This window comes from Melanotaenia boesemani, chromosome 18, assembly GCF_017639745.1.
Source record: "Melanotaenia boesemani isolate fMelBoe1 chromosome 18, fMelBoe1.pri, whole genome shotgun sequence".
In the NCBI taxonomy this organism is placed as follows: domain Eukaryota; kingdom Metazoa; phylum Chordata; class Actinopteri; order Atheriniformes; family Melanotaeniidae; genus Melanotaenia; species Melanotaenia boesemani.
Genome location: NC_055699.1, coordinates 18,836,956 through 18,858,787, shown reverse-complemented (window position 1 = coordinate 18,858,787; position 21,832 = coordinate 18,836,956). Strand labels below are relative to the sequence as shown.

Here is a 21,832-nt window from a genome sequence, read left to right as displayed (position 1 = left end):
TTCTGACTCTTCACGTCCCTAGTGTGAATCTGTTTCCGTGCTTTGGTTGGTACTTCCGGTGTGCTCGAACCAGCTGCTCCGTTCACGTCAGTTCACGTTCAACGGCTGGGAACGACTTGCATCATCCTGCACGAACTGTCAGCGAGGGCTCGAGCCCAGAGATGACACCTCAGATTGGACACAACCTGTAAAGAAGCAAACAACGGGATATGTAAATGTTGAAGCTGAAGCGCCTCCTCCTGCTACTTCTCAGAGTCGAGTCGGTGACAGGCGTTAGATCTCCGCTTTAAAAAGCAGCGAGTTATCTGTCCACTGTGGACGTGGGGCAGGGGGCAGAGGCAGGGGCAGGGCAGCATCCAGTTAACTACTCACCAAGGTGTTTTTCTGCAAATGTACACTCGGAGCAAAGTGCAAGGTCTCCTCAGATATGAGCTGTGAAGAGCTTTAGCAACTGTTGACCGCGTTTCCTCCACAGATAACTTATATGTTCCTTTTAAAACACTTATTTCTTTAATTAATAGTTTAAGTTTAACCCCAAAGATGTCGTGCCTTTTATTAGGCGTCATACGAAGGTGAGTTTTTTTTTTTGCTTGTAATTTGGTGTGAGGACAGACTGTACTGTACTTTGTCAGTCTATTAATATGTTAACTAGACCTTAGATTGTTTAAATATTACAAGGTACCCACAAAAAATGAATAGAAATTCTGGATTATTTAGCTACATGTAAGTAAATGCAAAATAACTTACTATAGTAAAATAAATCCTGTCCTGTTTGTTTAATATAAACCATTTACAATTTATTCAGATAAGTGTGAACTTGTAAAATAATCTTGTCTATCAGCTACTTTGTTGACTGAAGCCAGAAACTGGTCAGACTGGATTTCAGTTTCGCACCAGATCTTCAAATGACCTAAAGGGATCCATTTTTCTCTTTGTCTTTATGAATCAAATGACACATAAGAGTAGTTTTTGTGTTTAAAAATATCTTTCTGCACACTCCCAAGGCTTTATGATGAGTCCACATCACGCCGGAAGCCTGGAGCGAAAGTGAGCACTCAGCTGAATTATTTGTGTGCTTTAATTTTTATCATTGAGGATGCATGCAAACGGAGGGACACTGTGTTGAGCATGTGTGTTAGCATCAGTGCTCCCATGTATTCTGTTTGCCTTTCTACCTTATGGACTGTTAATGGCAGGAGTGGTGACCAAATGTCCGGGAGTGTGATCCGTGTGTTTTTCTTGTGTACTCACCACACCAGGAGGGAGGCTAATGTAACACAGCACGTATACATGTTCTCTGCCCCGTTGACTTGGACCTGTCAGGGTGCTGGGGGTGGGGGGGGTAGGTGTGTCCGTCGTGATATGTGGCGATTGGGCTGTTGCCTTGGATGTGTTTTCAGGGAAAGTTTTCAGCTGGAAGGCAGAGATAACCACTGGATTGAGTCATTCCCTTGGCTGTCTCTACATAAATCTTCAAACTGGTCAGAAAGCATGATTTTTGAATTCCTCAGGCACAGGAACAGGAAGCAGAGACAAAAGGTTCAAGGGGATGGGAAAATAAGGAGCAAAGGTTTTTGGAGTTTGCTCCAAAAAGATGCAGCTTCCTTCAGCTGTCAGTCTCAAGTCAACTGCAACAAGGAAGACTATTAACGATCAGAGATCTCTGAAATTCAATCCAGGCCATCGCCTGTCTTAATCCCAGTCACACTGAGGATAATATTCTGCACCATCCTGCTGGTTATTTTAATTAGCAGCACGACAGGGTGGATTTTAAGGGTCATAATTGGTTTACTGTGTATGGCGAAACCAGCCACAGGGCTGACTGAAGAGATGGGTCCATCTAACATCAGGGAAAAGACAAAGCATCTTTATTTTTTAGGTTTCTAGGACAAGGGTTAATGTAAGGGGGTGATGTTATTATTCATTCAGTTACAACCACATTGATCATTGATCTACTCAGTTAAAGGAATGATTAAATCTTAGATTTGTAAGGAGAGAGAGAAAGAAAAATAGTTCATCAGTAACACATTTTTAAAGCTAAAAGGGATCCTTTGATCTTTTGGGTGAAGGTTTATTCATGGTTTCTAGAAGCTTACTCCTGGGACATTTGCAGTTTCCTCCTTAAATGAAATCCCCCAGCACCTATTGCAGATATTTGTTTTACATCTGCCTCACCTTTTGGGTGTGAAACCCAAAGTTAGGTCATATAAGAGCATGCCCACATTCTAAAGTTAGATGGTGAACACAAAAACCATCAAACCTCATGTCAGCATTTTCTTTGTGTTTGGCATGCTGATGTCAGTGTTTAACATACGCTCACACAGTCGGCATGGTCAATGAAAGCTGCACACGCTACATGCGAGTTATTCACTATCTTGATTACAGATGATATATGATAGTCATGTGGAGCTAGGACAGGGACAGGTTTTGTAAATTGTATCCTATTTGTGAGTGTAATAACAAGTACAAATTAAAACTACAAGTATAGATTAACTCTACAAATCTGAAAATACAAGATTTTTTTTAAAGAGCAAAAAAATACAAGTAAAAATTTTTTTTACAAATCTTTAAATTCATATAAATTTAAAAATTGATCAATTTTCAGAAAAACTAGCCTGAAACTACAATTCTGTTTTAAATGCTGAATGAACTGTACTTATATAGCACTTTTCTAGTCATATGTTGACCAGTCAAAGTGTGTATATACTACACACACACACACACACACACACATACATGTTTATATACTAAGTGATTTCCTCCATTACACACATTTATACCCCAATGGACACATTTGGAGGCAGCATGGGGTTCAGTCTCTTGCCCAAAGACACTTTGGCATGTACCTAGGGAAAGCCTGGATTTGATCCATGACTTCCCGTTTGGTAGACGACTGCTAAGCATCAGCTGCTTTTACAAGTAAGAAAGTACTAGAAAAATGTTACTAATCTTAAAATATATATACATTTTACAAGTCAGAAAATACAACTAAAAGCCCATTTAGGCTCATTTCATGTGCATAAGCAGGCACAGCTGTTTGAAATGTCACTGCTCTCGTACTTTCATGCGCCCCTTACGTTGGCATGGTTATCAGGGCAGAGGGCAGTACAGAATTTAGAGCTTACCTTGTTTCAATGTCAGTTTTAGACAGTAGTAAACAGGGTGAGGGCGGAGGAGATAATGATCGCGATAATGTTGATTCTATGCAGCGATTAAATACATAGTGGGTTCTTCTTCTTTGTTCCCTTCGTGGCTTGCACATCAGCTATACTGCTCAACACTGTTGGTACTACTCTGTTTGCTCCACTGTGGCCCCAAAAACGCTTGTAAATGATGTAAAAGATGTACAAAATGCTTTGTATCCATCTTTTGCAGAGAGCATAAATAGGGCTTATATCTTTCAAGTCTTGAAATAGAAACAAATGTTACAAGCCATAAAATACAAGTAAAATTTAAAAGTCTTAAAATGTATTTATTTAACCAGGAAGCCTCTTGTGACTACTGTCTCTTTTTCAAGGGAGACATGGCCAAGAAGACAGGCTTTAGCAGTCTACACATATAAAACACACAATAAAACAGATGCTAAACAGATACAATCGTCTTCAGAGTAGCATTTACAGACTCCAATCACAGAGTTTACAGTCCAGTAAATTTTACATGTCAGAAAACACAAGTTAATTTGCTTGTACTTTCTGATTTGTTTGTTCAGACTTGCAGAATAAATTCAGTCTTGTAGATTTGATTTGTAACTGTACTTGTTATAGTTTCAAATGTTGTGATACCATTTACAACACACATGTACAAATGACACAGTTACACCACTTTTTTCTGCACAAACTGCGCTGCGTTGATGATTAATTGCTCTTACACTAATGGTTAAACAGCTGTCAAAGGGACAGGTAAGCATTTCAAAAGGAGATTGAACTCTGACACTGTTAGATGTTCTGCTTTTTGCCCTCACATTAAGTTACATCCTATCTCATATGTCATTATAAACTCCTCACCATGTCCACAACTCACGCCCTTTGCACATTCAGACGTGTTTGTCTGCATGCATTAGTACAACGTGTACGTGTGTCTGATGTGCATGCAATATCACAGTCAGGAGTCCATGTGCCTGCACTTAATCCAGCAACAGTGTTGGTCTTTAAAACATAAACCAAAGTGAAAGAGTGACTTTTTTCACCTTTTAAGTTACTTCATTGTTTATTTATATATTCTTGTGGATTCTTATGAGTGTAAAAAATCTGAATTCCAACATTTTTCTGACAAGATCAAATGGAATCATCCACACCAACCAGATGGATAAAAGGCAAACTGTATGTTCAGTTGTTAGACCTTTGCTGGCGACAGGCAGGAAGCACGCTCAGCCTTGTGTTTTACCAGTAAACATAGCAACAACCCTCTTCCTAACACGTGTATGTGAATATCATGTTGCTGGCAAACAATAGGCTGGCCCCTCTCTTTAATGTAGAGAAGTCGTCTCTCAGCTTGCACCAAAAACCAACATCTCATAATCGCTGCTGCTTTGGTTAAGGTTTGGTTAAGATGCATACCAAATGAGTGCCAGCACCAAATCCTGGCCAGTTGGTTCCCTGCATCTAGTGTTTGTGGGTTTTTTGTCCACTTTCTTTGTCCAGAAAGGCACAAACAAGAAAAGGAAAACAAATATCACATCTGCTTCACGAAAACCAGAAGATTAAACATTGAGGGCTTAAAAAACAAGTGTGGTGGAAGTCTAAATCCAATAATCCTCTTCTGTAGTCATCAGTAAACATGGAAAAATTCCTCATGTTCTTTTTCAGGCATGGTGGTGTTGGGGCAGGTGTTGGGGTTCGGTCCCTGGCCTCCATCCCCACACTACCGTCAGCAGTGGCTGACTTTGTGAAGGGAGCGGTGGACGAGTGTAAGCCCGCCAATGTCCATGTGGTGACCGGGACGCCGGAGGAAACGGCCAACATCCTGGCAGGCCTGCAGAAGGATGGCATGGTCAAGAGGCTTCCCAAATATGACAACTGGTGAGGGTTGTGTTATTAAAGCATGATCCACCAAGCACGTTTTTAAAAGTTGTTTTAGCTGTGTCATGCTCTCATTTGTTCTGCGTTTGACAGTTGGTTGGCGCGTACAGACCCGAAGGACGTGGCGAGAGTGGAGAGTAAGACCGTGATTGTAACCAAGAACCAAAGAGACACCATCCCTATCCCTGCTGAAGGGGTGAAGAGCCAGCTGGGTAGCTGGATGAGTGAGTCTAACTGGCAGAAAGCAAGACAGGAGCGATTTCCCGGCTGCATGGCAGGTTTGTTGAAGGGTGGAAAGGAAATCTTGCTGTTTTAAACTGTCAGTTAACTTGTTTTAGGTGTCCAGATTTGCATAACTAAGAGAAAACTCTTATAAACCTTCACAGGTACAAAATAAAGATCCATATGAATGAAAGAACAATTTATGAAAAGTGGTTTTGTATGTTTATATGCAGCGTTTCTTGCCCTGTTTGATTAAAAGTTGTAAATCTTCTTTCACCTCTAACTACTCAGTGTCTCTGACGAGTGTTTGATCAGGAGGGTACTTTGCCCCTGTAATCACAACCATCACTGATGTTAGCTGCATCGCAGCAAGCTTAAAGCAAATATTAAAGCTCCCCTTCAGACCTCTTTCTAAGATATTTAAAAGTTTATAACTTGTAGGTAAAATAGTTGGGTTCATCAGTGATTCAAATCTGAAAAAAAATCTTTTTAAAAAACTTCACAAAAAAAAAACTGAATCAGACACATTTATTTTGACTGGTTAGACCTAAATAAACTAGGACATGTAGTGGCGGTGAAAGGCCACAAGATGGCGGCAGAAATGACGTTGCAAATGACTGAGCAGAAGCAACTGCAAGGAGAAAAATAACAGCCATGGTGAAGATTCACATAAGGAGAATGGAGGGAGCTCTTCTTCAGAAATGACTTATATGAGAACCCATCAGCATGTCTATAGTTGCAAGACTGCATCATGTCACTTGAGTTCTCTTACATGTTATGAAATAATAACATGAATTAGCTTGTAAAAATGTTTTTCTCTGTACTGCATGTCATCTGAATCTTATATTACAAACAACATCACCTCATGGTCAACATTTGTTAAAGTAATGAAAATAATGTTTTTCTCTGCTTCTGCAGGTCGGACCATGTATGTGATTCCGTTCAGTATGGGTCCTGTAGGCTCCACTCTGAGTAAATATGGTGTTCAGGTACCGACTGTTGTTCATAAAATATTTTATAAAACACACAATCAAACAACAATCCGGCTGTGTTGCCTGGCTGTTGGAAATTTTTGTAATTTACTGCAGTAGTTTATCGTACATATTAATTAGTTGTTATCCAGTTTTATGGTTATTACCCTGCTGATAAACATTTGGTTTTTCATTCAGGTGACGGACTCGCCGTATGTTGTGGCCAGTATGGGGATCATGACTCGGATGGGAACGCCTGTTCTGAAGAAACTGTCTGAAGGAGTGGAGTTTGTCCGATGTCAACACTCCTTGGGACGCCCTTTACCTCTCAAAGGTGCAGAGTCCAACAACCTGAATGAAGCAATATGTCTGACCTCTAATTCTTTTCACACAGGTTAACCTTTTCTTTTTTTCCGCCTTGTTTCCGTCTCCAGCTCCTCTGATCAACTCTTGGCCCTGTAACCCAGACAAGGTGCTGATATGTCACCTGCCGGACACCAGGCAGATCTTGTCTTTCGGCAGCGGTTACGGAGGAAACTCTCTCCTCGGGAAGAAGTGCTTCGCCCTGCGCATTGCCTCCCGCATCGCCAAAGATGAGGGCTGGCTGGCAGAGCACATGCTGGTAAGGACAGAAAATCAAATATTTTTTTTATTTAGATTTACAGTTTTGGCTGAACTCAGCATCGTCCTCAGATCCTGGGAATCACCAACCCTCAGGGGGTGAAGCGTTATATAGCGGCTGCCTTTCCCAGCGCTTGTGGTAAAACCAACCTGGCCATGATGAAACCGTCTCTGCCCGGCTGGAAGGTGGAGTGTGTGGGTGATGACATCGCGTGGATGAAATTTGATAGCCAAGGTGAGAGCAAAGCCTGTGCAGCTGCTTTTTAACTAAGCATGCAGTGCTCTGAATCCAGTCTGTCATCTTTCTGTAGGTAAACTCAGGGCCATCAACCCGGAGAACGGTTTCTTTGGTGTGGCTCCGGGCACCTCTGACAAGACCAACCCCTACGCCATGGCTACCATAGCCAAAAACACAGTGTTCACCAACGTTGGTGAGACCAGTGATGGAGGAGTGTGGTGGGAGGGGCTTGACCCACCGCCTGCTGGTGTCACACTAACAGACTGGCACGGCAAGACATGGAAACCAGGTAACATCAGCCTGGACATTAATTTATATAAAAAATATTTAGAACTAGTAACTCCTCTTTGCAAATGCTCGGATTCTTACTAGTCCCATCCATCCATCCATTTTCTGTATCCACTTTATGCAATTTATCAAGACAAACAAGACAACCAACCATAAATACTCACTTCCAGTCAAATCAAGTCAATCAATTTAATCAATAAACCATATTTAAAACACCTGCCCATTGACTGAAGTGCTGAACAATGAAGGCATCTCAAATGTTGACATAAATCTAAAAATAAATAGATAAAATCAGTTTAAAAAAAGTGGGAATAAACTATCTCTGAGAAAAAACTAACTGGTTTTACTGAAACAGAGCTGTCATTATCAATGACGGGTAAATCGGACTGTCATCTGCATAACTAGATACTGTTTTTGCTGAGAAGAGAACCAAGGCTGAATTTGGAGCCCCGTTTTTCTTAACATGCATGTTTTGGGCTCTGGGAGGAATGCAGGAGTTGTATGAATACCACGCTGAAAGGTTCAAATCAGGAACCTTCTTGTTGGGAAGCATCAATACAAATCACCATGCCATCCTAGAGTAAAATATAGAGCACTATCAAATGGTTTACTAAAATAATAAAATTTTTACAATAGAATAAGCTAAAGGTTGGACAGTTTCCTCCCAGATTATTCTGATGTAATCGTACACCAAGAACAGAGTGAAGAGCAAACTGTTTCCTGTTTGTCACAGGAAGCTCCACAGCTTGCGCCCACCCCAACTCTCGCTTCTGCGCCCCCGCGGCTCAGTGTCCCATCATTGACCCCCAGTGGGAGAGTGAGGAGGGTGTTCCCATTGATGCCATCGTCTTCGGAGGAAGGAGGCCGGAAGGTATGTTCTGCTATGGAGTTTGTTTTTCTATTGAAACAAATACTATCTTAAAGTTTGTTTGATAAATAAATACTAGTTTTAGTATAGAAAAAAGCCAGTAAAGGTAAAGATCTTTTTTTCTTTGTTGTTATTTTCACTTTGAGAACTGTAAGATGAATGCAAATAATAAAAGAGAATGAAGAATAAAATCTGTTTCTCCTAGCAGGACATGACAAAAACAGGTTGCACACAATAATAAGTCTTTTTTTTCTGACATTTCTCACGAGAATCAAGGAAAACCCTATATCTTTCCAGCACAGTAAACATATTGTTTTTGTAATTGCTAAGCAACTTTTGAATGTCCCCAGTTAAATATTGGAGTACTCTGTTTTGCGACAATCTCAGGATTCTTGTGGTCAGAAAGCTTTCTTTTCCCATCACTTCCATCTTTAGTTTTCTCCACAGATTCTGGATGAGATTCAAGACTCAGCTCTGGTGGAAAAAATCCCACCATAAATCAAAATTCAGCACTTTAACTATGTGTCATCACAGGAGAAAATATTGTACTTCACTTATGTGAACAACTACAGTGGAGGGTAGCGGTGTAGTAAACATGATCTAATGTTTTCAGGAGTCCCTCTGGTCTATGAGTCTTTCAACTGGCAACATGGAGTGTTTGTTGGAGCTGCGATGAGGTCTGAGGCCACAGCAGCTGCTGAGCATAAAGGTACAAAGTCACACAAAATCTCTTTAGTAAACAAATTTTAAAATAATTATAAAGACAATGGCCCTTCGAAAACTTAATCAGATTTAATATTTAATATTTCCTCCAGGCAAGGTAATCATGCACGACCCCTTCGCCATGCGGCCGTTCTTCGGCTACAACTTCGGAGACTACCTCGCTCACTGGCTGAGCATGCAGAGCCGAAAAGCTCCCACCCACCTGCCCAAGATCTTCCACGTTAACTGGTTCAGAAAAGATCCAGCAACCGGTTCCTTCCTCTGGCCTGGGTTTGGAGAAAATGCCCGTGTGCTGGAGTGGATCTTCAAGCGCTGCAGCAGAGAGAGGGAAGACGAGGCAGCCAAGAAGAGCATCATCGGCTGGGTGCCAGTAGATGGCGCCATCAACACTAAAGGTCTGGGCAGCAAAGTGGATATGGGTGCCCTGTTCGATGTGCCCAAGCCTTTCTGGCAACAGGAGACCAAAGAGCTGAGAACCTACTTCACTCAGCAAGTCGGATCTGATCTGCCAGCTCAGGTGGAAGCTGAGCTGAAGGCGCTAGAGGACAGAGTGCACAGTTAAAAACCTGCTGACATAAAGCCGATGCACAGGCAGGAAGGGAGGCTCCGGTGAAAAAGGATTCAGTTCATCAGCATTTGATCACAGACACTGACTGCATTTACATGCACAGAGAATTCTGAACCAGGTTAGCTTAAAAAAGAGAGACAACGTGCAAAAATAAACGCTTGAGTTTAAATCAGCTAGTTAAGATGTATGACTGACGGGCTACTGTGGTGCAGAAACACCCTGCTTCTCTTTGCTTGTCATTCAGAATAAGCTGGCGTATTTATTCAGTCCCTTAGTGGCTGTAGTTAACTTTCTTTGTGCATGAAAACACAGTCAGTGAGCCCTGCCTTTCTCTGTATGAGGATGAATCTGTTAGGAGGCAATAAACAGTGCAACAGCCACCTTTTGGGCACTACTTCACACTCATACTGCAACACTTGAGGAACTGATGCTGAACTGGTTTTAGAAGGGAGGTTTGACTCTTAAACCAAAGGTTAGGTTTCTGTCAACAGCTCCATCTACACAGCTTCCAGCGAGCTGCTGGGGTAAAATTAACACGGCCTTGTAGAGGCTTTGAGACATTTATCCAGGGTTCAAGCTGTGAGTGTTTACAGGCTAAAACCCAAAGAGTTTTTTTACTCATTTTAATCTGTTAATTTTTAAAAAATTTTTAACTAAGAACCCCTTTTTTAAAACTAAACTTGAAATAATGTTTTTTATCAGAAGTTCATAAACTCCTCAGAACTTTGCAGCTGATTTTCATGGGGCCAAGCATAACGGTGCATCCAGCCACTTCTGTGATGTTTGTGATTAAACTGTATGATTCCAGCTGATGTTTACACACACTATGTGATCATGTTGGACCAATAAATGACAACAAGATCATCAGGTGCTTTCACAGGATTTCATTGTAGTGCAGTGAATAAATGAATTAAAAACGGTAACAATGTGTGGTATATTTATTAGAATTTTTAAAAAATAAATCAACACTTTTCTTCCCCATGTAGAAGTTATACTTGTAAAACTACTTCAAGAAAAAAGTGTAAAAACTCTGGATAAAGAAGCGCAGTAAAGTGCAGTTCAGGTTAATTCTAACACCCTACAATAAACTTTTTGTTGGCTGCCAGAAGATGGTGCTATTAGCAGGATGTTGAAACATGCATCCTGCTGGATGAGCTCAAGTGTTTCTGACAGTAGACCAAGGAGTTGAGAGATAAAAAAAGCTGTCATAGTACTTACAGTGTAGTATTATTAGCTTTTCTAAATAAAGGATGTATGAATACTTCAATCCAAACTGGACAATAATAAAATCTAAAGTGACAAAACTACTTGAACCGCTGTGTGAGAAGCTTTGCAGCTTCTGTTGAACTGAAAAGAGAAAAAACATTAACTAACATAAAAAAGTAAAGATACGATATTTAATCACACACCAAGAGTCACTTTTTCTTTACTTGAGCGTAGAGATCCTCTGGTCCGTTCGTCATTCGTGTTGAGCTGTTTTCTTGTTTGGACACTTTGACCTGTGCGTACACCGTCTCCTGCTGCTGTCTGCTGTCCTGCACTTAGACGGAGGAAGCTTCAGGTCTCAAAGTCAAAAAGGTCAAAAAGTTTATGTCTTCATAATGGACTTCTTCCTCTGGTTTATTGGCTGGAATTTGAAAAGTAAGCTCTTCACCTGTTTGATTCTGAAAAAAAAGGGTTGAACATCAAATGTAGTGAGAAGACACAGTGTTAAAAGAGGAAGATTCATATATTTAGATGTCTGAAGTCAATATCATCTTAAAACTCTAATGTAGCACTACCTTGTTACTTTGGACACTAAGTTCTGGAAAGTGTCCTTCAGCTAGTGGTTAAGACTAGTAGAACAATCATGCATGAGGACAAAAACTATGATGAAATATTTAAATGCTTTTGTAAATAAAATCAAGGTGAAACTATTCGTCAGAGGCGAGATCCAAACTGAGCTAATATAGTTGCATGAAAGAGAAGACAAAACATTTGATCTAACCTGGAAAGACAGTTCGGCTAGTTCTGATGTAATCCCATGAAATAAAAAATGTGAACACCTGGGAGAAAGATAAACGCTCACACATGGAGTCATTTCACATTTTTGTAAAGTAAAACGTAAATGCTTTGTAAAGTGTGGAGCAAATGTCACTGGTGCAAACACATTTGAAGCAACATTTGTGTGCTGGCTGTCCTAAAATCTATGCAAAACTAAGTATGCTAAAGCTAACGCTTAATCATGAGCTACAGCTGCTTTTCCAAAGCTGTCAATTAAGGCCAAATACATACATGAAGCTTTATCTCTCGCTTGTGTACGCAAAAGCTCTGTTGAAGCATTTAGTTACCGGAAGATTCCACTAGCGGGCCAGATTAGAGAATTTGGACCAGATGAAGTTACTGAATTTGTAGGATGTAAACAAGATTTTAAACATGGCGGTTAGTATTTGGTTTATTTTGATATGACAGAGAAAAATGACAGCATTGGTTTTGTAGATGGTATAAGACTGTTAAAGCAAGCATGTCGTGTCTTAGAAACTTTCCATCATTTACTACAATCAACCATGTGATCTCACTTCTGGTTAAATTGGTCCAGATAGTAGTAGTATTGATATGAGGACGCACACATACAATGCTTCAAACTAATGCATAAATACATGAAATAGGCATGATAATCTCGTTTACTCACAATTTACTGCAAGTATATTTTTAACGCAACATCCACAGTTGTCATGTCAATGCTACTAATGAGAGAAATACATTAACTATTAATCTCACTTGACAATCAACAATTAATTGGCACATTTTAGGAAAATGAGGAGCACATCTTAGTTTCTTTAGATTAGAAGAGGTTATTATTCTCATTCCGAGTCCAGGAAGCTTGTTTTCAGATCTAGTGCATGTAGAAGAACAGCATGTAAGAACTGTATGTGTTCCATATGTGGTGTTCTCATACACAAGACAGCCGGCGTCCTCCCCCAACTGTGTGTAACGTTTGTGTTTCCCCAGACTTCTTAGATAAAATGATAAACACACCTCCTGTTAGTTTTCATTCTGATGTCCTGAGACTGTATTATGACTCTCCTTATGCATTATAGGCTCTTTGAGGAAGAAGATAGTTAGTTATTCCCTCTCATTATAACATGTTAGTTACAGAAAACAACAGTGGGCTAATGAACTTTAACAAGTTCTTGTACATATCTTTTTCTAGGTAAAGTTAAGACTTCTTTAGATAATAAACCCCCAAGAATTCTTCTTCTTTTTATTAAAAATATTAGATGTAAAGGTCAAAAGTGTTGTTGAGAATTTGGGTTTTTATGAACAGCTTCATACTCTGGAGACCGAATTTGAAGTAACTCTGTCACCTCATTGTTTAGACCAAATACTATTAAAAACTTTCCTTAAGTTAATATTCACCCACCTGATTCTCTTGTTGAGTTGGACGTTTCTTAAACCTCCTGGAAGACATTAGAGACACGTCACAGTGAATATTCAGTGTTTTGAGTTAAAAGGCAGGTTGCTACCAATGAAGAATAAGAATTCATCAGAAAAAAAACTTCATTCTGTTTCTGGTTTGTGGATATTTTCTGAACAACTTTGTGCCCATTCTGTTTGACTTTGAATACCAAGAAGTTCAAACGACATTGCATATAATCAGTAAAGCTTGTTGTAAATGATTTTACACTGTTTACTAAAAGACATTAATAGCTTTGGTTTGGTCTTACAGGAAAATGATTCATCCCCTCATACTGTGTGATGAAGTCATGTCTCCTATCATTATCATGGTATTTTGTGAGAATAAACCAGGATAAATATGTCACCTGGTGACATGTATTCAACGCTGACTCATTCAGCAGTTTCTCTCTTTAGACATTGAAACAGTCAAGCTGAAACTTTGCTAAAAGGAAGGAAAAATGAATAGATGCAGACACTTACCAAAACCAGACAAGCAGGCAGATGGGTATGATGATCACAGCAATTCCTCCAAATTTAATCAACGCTGAGCTGTTTGATGGGTCTGCAAAAGAAATTACAACACGGATGTTAAATGTTATTATAAACAGAGTTTCAGGAAAAACAGTAAACATTTTGCACAGTGACACAAAATATTTATCAAAGTCTGTGGAGGGAGATATCTTAAAAACCTTCAGAAATATATTTATATTTATTTTTTCATTTTTCAAATGAAACCATGATGACGTCTGAATCCCGAGAATATTTGCAGCCACACAGAAGTAACTTTCTATATCTGCCATGTTGGTGATGTTAACTGTGTAAACCGTCCCTCAGACACATTAACGGGTTCCTCTGTTCAACAAAACTGAAACAGCCATGACTGAGACTGCAGTAAATTAACTGTTTACCTTTAATATTAAGACGGATTTCTTGTGACGTCTGGTTTCCCAGTTTATTTGCAGCCACACAGTAATAAACTCCTCCATCCGTTGCATTGAAGCTGTGAACCGGTCCCTCAGACACATTAACGGGTCCCTCTGTGCTGATCTTGAACCAGGTGAAGCTGCTGACGGGAGGCTTGGCTCTGCTGGAGCAGCTCAGCTTCACCCAGCTACCTGCTGACACCAAACCTGATGGACTGATGGATGCTGAGGTGTCTTTAGGAGCATCTGAGGAAAATGTGACACACATGAACTTTATTGATCAGAAGCAGCTGAACCATGATGTGCTGACAGGATCACTTACATGAAACACTGAGAGTCTCTTCTGTCTCTGATGTGTTCACACGTTTTCCTCCATCCACAGGATATCTGGCAGAACATGTGATGGTGTATCCATCATGTGTGTGTGACAGAGTGATGTTCTGCTGGATTTTAGTTGTAAAGGTTCCATCTGTGTTTTCCTCTGTTTGTCTGTGAGAGTCTTGTTGGAGATTCCAGGTGAGTTCAGGAGGGGAGTGTGGACAGGGAGTGAAAGCTGAGCAGGTTATAGTGACAGACTCCTTCTCCTTCAGGTCCTTCACATCACCTGAGATTTCTATTCTGGGTCTCTGAGGAGAATCTGGGTTTTCATAACAAACACACATTTTACACAGTAAGACAGAACATTTATTAAACTCTCGGGTGGTGGATGTTTTAAAAGAATTCTTCCGAAATTAATTTCACATTTAACTGAATTAAACAACAGAAATAAATAAATTTAATGTTTATTGATGTTAATAATCCTACAGTAGATGTTTCATTTCACAATGAAGTTTAGATTCATGAAGTTTGTAGTTTTACAGCAAAATCACTAATAATTCTTTTCTTTACTCATAAGAACATTATTTCAGACTTATAAAAACAAAACTCTCACCTTTAACTGTTATATTAACAGGATCACAGCGAGCTGTTGCCTTGAACGGTTTGTTCTCAATCCTGAAGAAGTATGTGTCTGACTGACTTGAGTTTAAATTATAAAACAAAGTGGTGCAGTTTTTCTGACTCAGGTTTCCAATTATTTTCATTTTAAAGGAATTTTCTGACTTACTGCTGTTAAAAATAATATTAGATGGATTATTTCCATAGCTTGGTTCACTTTTAAGCCACACCCCAAAAGTTTCTCTGCTGCCATCAAACATTTCTCTTGTTTGACTTTCATCCTTTTCTCCTGGTTTATCTCTAAAGCTACATGGGATTTGCAAACAAGATCCACTCAGTGCTTCCATCTGCTTTGGTGCAGTGATGAAGAGATGAACTTTGTTCTTATCACAACCAGCAAAAACACCTGTAAAACCAGATTAATGATGAACATAATGTTACATGTGGAACAATATTCATATTTTAAAGTGTAAATAATTCTATTAATGTCTCCAAATGAAAGTGAGGAACAAACATCTCACCTGAAAGAAAGAAGACACTCAGTAACATGTTGACTGTCACCACGTTCACAGACAGGGCCGCCATGAAACTCCCACATTCCTCCTTCATCTCTTGTGTTGGAGCTAAAAAAAAGAGAAAATGAACAAACGTCCCCATTAAGTGTTTTATTAGAAAATATCAAATACAGAATATAGGTTGTTTTTCTTTAATATAATAACTTTAAACATTCAGATATTGAATATTGTCTATGGTAGAATTTACCGTTTAGCAGCGTTTACCTTGTTAGTAACTAAGAACTTCAGCAACGTTTAACTGAGATGAAACCAAACAGCCTCTAATAAAATAAAGTATTGTTCTGCAGAATGAGAATAATGAATATATCAATTCAACATCAATATCAAAATATCAATTTCTGTATGTTTTCTTACCAAATTGAAGCCTTATAGTTTTAGGAACAGATAACTAGTAGATTCTCTGTTGATGAGCAGCAGCACAAATAACCAACTTCTCTTTTTAAAAGCAAAAAATCAAGTGAAAGTTCAGATATATCTGGTTTTAGTCTGTCTTCATCCGTCCTGCTCCAACCACGTAAAAGAGGAAATCACCTCACTGCAGCATCTTTAGCTCATTAGTGTGAATGACTCATTTCTCACAAGATGTTTTATTTTTCATGCTTCACTGTCATTAATCCTCTGAATATTTAGACATGCAACTTGAAAAGGATGTGTTTTAGTATGGCTTGTTTTTTGTTAGTTTTGTCAGGTGTTTTTCTGAAAAATTTAAAAAAATCTTTAAAACATAAAAAGTTGTCATGACAGAAAAAAACAGCAACACTTGTATATGAGCCCAACTGACCAACTTCCTCTATTTGCTTATAGTACTTGTTATTGTGGTTTTTACACGACTATTAGATCACATTTTAGCATTTCTCTCTGATGTTCTTATCATCACACTCATCTTCCCACAGCACCATGTGTTTTGTTACACTTGTAGAGTGGAAACACTCCTGTGATGGACTGTGTGGTGTGTACTCTGCTTCTCATTCGTATCTGGGACAGGCTTCAGCTCAACATAATGTCTGAAAATGTCAGTACTCACAAATAAATTTGATACTAGCTTCAATTTGAGTGCTATGTTCAGGAAAATGTTCAGCTACACCCCCCCTGTCTCCAGTCAAACAGAACACACACCCTCCACAAACCCACAGCTTTCCTGTCACCCTGCAGCTCAGTCATGGACCTAAACACAGCCTCATCTCCCTCCACACCAGGACACCCTGAGACATCCTCTGCTTCCCCCTCCAGCCAGTGGTGGTATGCACATAAACGTTGTTAGTGACCTGTCATTAAATAAAGATAAGAAAATGTAGAAGAAGAAGAAGAAGCTGGATTTTATTTATTTATTTATTTTCACTTTCAGTGGTAGCATCCTCCAAACGGCTCTTTCGACAATCACTAAAATATGGGTAAAGACGACAACGAAGGACTTTTGGGTGGAAACTTCCACTTCAAGAAGTTGCCAGATGGCTTTTTAGATAAAACAAAAGTAATCTGCAGACTTTGCAAAGCCGAATGTAGTTACCATAGAAGTAGTTCATCTCTGACTTAACAACTAAAAGCAAAGCATCCAACTGAATGTAATTCTCACCAAACAACACTGCTTGAGCGTGGTACTCGAGGCTGCATAACAAAACCCGTGAGTGAAAAAAATAACCACTTCATTAGTTACCTGGATAGCTAAATATTTTCGGCCAGTTAACATAGAAGCAACACTTCTCCATGTTCTGTTATGTTTGCATTGTCTTTTTTTTTTTTTTAAAAAAAGCATGATTATGGGACAAATACTGTGGTTAGTCACATTCATAAATTATGTTATTTTCAGATTGTATTGCCTTGTAAGCTGGCTGATGTCTTATTTTATTAAGCTTTTTAGTGTTTTATTCCTGCACTTTACTCTTTAGGCCTGGGTGGATTATTAAGAAGAGTATTAGTCATTGTTGACAAATGATTATTACATCACAGGAGATAAACTTTTCAAGTTTACAGAAACTTTGTGTTTATTCTACATTAACATAACATAATTACTTTTGCTTGCGGAAATCCGTTGAAAGTCTTGTGTTTTTAATAAAAAATGCAACAAAATGTAATCATGATTAATCACGATTAATATCAGAAAATTATGAGATTAACTGGTTAATTATTTTTTATATAAAGACAATATAAAAATATAATATAAAAATTAATAAAAAGACAAAGGTGACTGAGCACTAATGATGAAGCATGCATAGAAATGGTGTCAGCATAGTTTAAAACAATGGTTTCCAACCTTATCTTCCTGGAAGAGCCCTTTCATGCAACTGCCAAAAAGCCATGGACCCCCTGACCCTCCCTGTGCTGAAACCATGCTTGATTTTATGCTTTCATTAGCCAGCATTTTACTACAAATGATGCATTTTGGCAGAGTCCTGTTCTTGGATAAAAGTTTAAATAAATCTTCAGGTTGTTTTAAAAGAACAAAGATGTTCTTCAGAGTTAAACACTCTCAGAAATAAGGGTTCCAAAAGAGTTCTCTGTGAAGAGCAGACAGAGGTCATACCCAGAACCACTTGCATCTGGAAACACTTTTTCATTGAAAGGGTCTATCAAGGGTTCTCTGTAAGAATAAGGGTTCCTATAGGAATCCCTGTAATGCAGAGAACCCTTTTTTGGAAGAAAAATGTCTTCAAGGCCTGGTGAAAGTATGAGTGTTAGGAGATCATCACCCTCAAATATTCATGTTTTAAAAACTATTTTTTAATGTATGCGTCTAGAATGCTCTCATCAATTCATTTTACTGATTCTAACAAAGTCTGAAATTTCATGTCTTGTCATAGACTAGTTAAATGTATTGCATTTGGCAAAACAGTGCTCCAAGACTGGCTTTTGAACCCTAATCTCCATGATAGACAACTGTGCTGACCAGTCAGGTGAAGAGTTAAACCATGAGGCTGACTTTCGGCACCATGTTTACATTAGAGCCAATCAGCAGCCACAGTGAAGATTACACAGGATGCACAATGACGCTCGCCCAGGAGGACAGAAGTTTAGGACTTTACTGCTGCCAGTTAGCCTGCAATTTAGCTGCGCTCTTAGCCCAGATTTTATTTGAACATAAAACTTTTTCGCATTGATTAATTATCATTTTATGTTTAGTATAAAACAAAACTAAATAACAAATAAGTTGTTTCTAATAGCTTTTTACACCGTGCAGTGTAATAAATATGATTAGCAAAGAAAACTGAACATGTTACTTTTCTGTCAGAGGGGGTGGGGCTACTTTTAAAACTCAACATATCTGGATCACAAAGGCTCATGGGAAATGCAGATTCAGCTGAAATGAAACCTTTTTTGATTGCTGTGCTATAAATTTGAGTTATGTGCCTTAATTCCTGTGCTATGTTAACAATTAGACAATGTTAGAAAGTTCTGCCGTTTGAAATTTAAAGTGGGTACCATGAGCGAAACAGTGCAGGAAAAGAAGCCACCAACAACCACATACTCTACATTTTGTGTCATGGACATAGACTGTATTTAAAAGATGGCGGAGCCTCTGTGACGTCACCTGTAGTTTTCTGAAAAGCAGAAGTGAAGCTCATTGGGCGTTCCAACTGTCGCCATCTTGGCAGCGTCACGCCTGCTACCGTTCCCTGAAAATACAAACATGGGCAAAGTGGCGGAGCTGAGAGTGGGGCTGTGAGCGTGGGGGTGGATGGTTGACGTCTATGAAACTCTGAGCTGCCTGTAGCTAAGAGCTAACTGAGCCAATTTGGATCTAATGTATGCTAACTGGCTAATGAAGGTAGGTGGGCAAAAGCTAAGGCACGCTGTTAGCTGGCTAAAAACCGCAGTTGTGCTACACTCTCCCTACTTGCCGCGGATGTTGGATATAGTTCAATCAAAAGGACATGCCCCTAATTATGTCGAATTTCAAAATAAAATAACATCCAAATGGATGAGTTAGAAAAATATTCAGCCCCCTCACAGTTTTCATGAAGATAAACTTGACCTATTAATACTAAAATGGATTTTTGTACCAGGCTTTAAACATGTTTATTTCTGCTGTGAAGTTGGCCTTTTTAACATGGGAGTCTATGGGGACTGATTCTGTTTTGGAGCCAGCCCCTAGCGGATGAGAGGTGAACTGCAATTTTTTGCACTTCAACATATGTTTCACATTTTACAGCCGGAGGTTGCCGCTTGGTCAGGGGTAAAGTGTTGATGGTTACTCACGTGACCTATTGTCTATTTTTCAGTTCTTCAGATAGCAGTTCTGAACCCCTAATCTTTGCAAAGATGCATCTAGAAATTGTTATCATTGCAAGGTGTATGACAATGTTCAGTAAAACAATGAAACAATTTGTGCAGATCTCATTTAAGATAGTTCAAACAACTAGAGAGTATAAAGAAAATTAGATAAGTGGACTAATAGGTTTGAGTAAAGTCTAATGGTCGCCCACGTTGGTATAACTTGACGTTTCAGCATTTATAAAAACTAGAATGGTTTAAGACAACAAGTTTCCACGCATATTTCTATTAAACTCAACTAATCCTGGATTAGAGGGCTGACACTTTCTAGGTCAGTCATGGCAAGCACCATTTTCCTGAATGCTGATTGGTGAATGTTATGACGTGTTCACACTGAAGTATGTTGTCTGGCATGAGCGTTACCATGTGTTTTACAGCATGGCTGCCGATTGGCTGTCATTAAAATGGTTTTAGAAATCAGCCACATGACCGGCCATCTTCAATCATATATGTGCCTTTTGTTTGCCTGAATTTGGTATTAATGAGGATGAAATTTCCACCATGGATGTTTGCAGTTGATCATCTTGTTAGAGAATTGCATGCTGTGCAATTAGTATTTAAACATTTAACAGCTGTACACTTGCATTAAAAATTGTAGAGAAATTCTAATTACGTTCATCTGTAAAGGTGATTGTTCATTTTAAGTCTGTTCTTACATCATTCAACAAGTGAAATATCCTTAACTCTTTGCGAGTAGTGTATGCCTCACTACTTATTCCAATGGGCTCTAAGCTCCAATCCACTAAACCTTCAACATACAGGCACCCAGTTCAATCAAATCAGGGTAAGACAGGTGTACCACCGAGCCCTCTACGTCCAAATGAATATATTGAATGAAATAATCAATTTAACCAGTAGGGGTAAAAAAAGAACCATTAAATTAGGTCAAAAAAAGTCAAATAATCAAATGTGGGGTCCCTTTGCTACAAATAAAAACTATATTCATAGGTTTGTTTAAGGTAAAATGAATTTTCTATGGGATCTGAGTGTCAGTTTCCATACTGACAAAAAAGGTGTGACATGTAAGTGGTGATTACTATTCACTCGTGTGATCACCTGTGTAGGAATTTGGATTAAGAGATGGGTTAAGTGTGACAACAACCTGAAACCTCTGAGAATCTAGGTAAGTTAAGTCTTATTTTACCAAGCATGACTAGCTAAGAATTTTCACTAAGATAAAATAATGTTAAAACTTTGTGATGTTCTCTCACTTCCATCTGATTGTGTGCCAATGGAGGCTGGTGCTGCAGGAGGTAGAAGACAAGCTCCTTCAGTCTGTTCCACTATTACTATGTGTCTATTTTCAGATTATTCTCACTGGACCATCCCATTACTGTTGGTAGGTAGCTAGGTAATTCATCTGGTGTAGTAATTGTGTCTTGTATGGATGCTACTGATGCACTTTCTGGCTTTTTGTCTTTCTTATCTATGTCATCATTGCTGGAGATTATATTCATCCACCTGACCGAGGACATCTTGGTGTGCCTGACTTGTCTGTCTGTAACATTGATTAATCCACTGGCCTATGCTCACCCTCATTCCCACAGGACCAACATACCTCTCCTCAGAGAATATGCCCTCCTTATCTATCGTTGTGTAAAAAATTTGAATAAAAAGAAAGATCTGAATGCAGCTGAATAGTTTTTCACTCTCAACTATTTTGATGGAGGAGTAAAAATGCCACAATGAAATAATTAAATATATCATTAAATAATTAAAATGAAAATTAAATACATTAATGTGTTATTAAATATATCACAAATTCATTAAAATACCAATTAATGTATGTAAAAACAAATATAATTATTTCACTATTTAATTATTTCATGGTCCTGTGTTGCAGAGCATCATGAATTTATTTTATCTGTCAACCTAGTTCCATCAAAGTCAGTGGGCGATCCTGACGCCTGATTGGTTATCCTTGCCTACAAATCCAGGCAAATACACTCCAGATACCTGATCAATGCAGAGCTAGTGAATATGGAGTGTATGTTCAAACCAGAAAGTTACAGCTCCCAGACAAAGAGAGCATCATACATCAGATAAAATAAACAAGAGGATCCTTAAAACATATAAAACACAACACACAATGAAACTATTAAAAAAATCTTTAAAAGAGATGCAAAACACATTAAATCATCTTAAGAGCATTAACAGACTTCAGCTAAATGATT

At 38.9% G+C, this 21,832-nt stretch overlaps 2 protein-coding genes across 2 annotated transcripts; one reads left to right on the top strand and one right to left on the bottom strand.

Moving 5' to 3' along the window:
- Positions 1-125: 125 nt before the first annotated feature.
- pck2 (phosphoenolpyruvate carboxykinase 2 (mitochondrial)) lies at positions 126-10,435 on the top strand. Its single transcript, XM_041967932.1, has 11 exons — positions 126-572; positions 4,806-5,018; positions 5,112-5,296; positions 6,159-6,229; positions 6,410-6,545; positions 6,646-6,833; positions 6,905-7,067; positions 7,144-7,359; positions 8,092-8,229; positions 8,840-8,935; positions 9,042-10,435. Exons 1-11 carry the CDS (start codon positions 541-543, stop codon positions 9,509-9,511), a joined length of 1,908 nt encoding a protein of 635 aa, XP_041823866.1. The 5' UTR covers positions 126-540; the 3' UTR covers positions 9,512-10,435.
- A 623-nt stretch (positions 10,436-11,058) lies between these two features.
- On the bottom strand, positions 11,059-15,437 carry LOC121629252 (vascular cell adhesion protein 1-like). Its single transcript, XM_041968888.1, has 6 exons — positions 15,336-15,437; positions 14,201-14,515; positions 13,864-14,124; positions 13,436-13,517; positions 12,921-12,957; positions 11,059-11,181 (listed from the first exon to the last, which is right to left on the bottom strand). Exons 1-6 carry the CDS (start codon positions 15,421-15,423, stop codon positions 11,059-11,061), a joined length of 906 nt encoding a protein of 301 aa, XP_041824822.1. The 5' UTR covers positions 15,424-15,437.
- Positions 15,438-21,832: the final 6,395 nt, after the last annotated feature.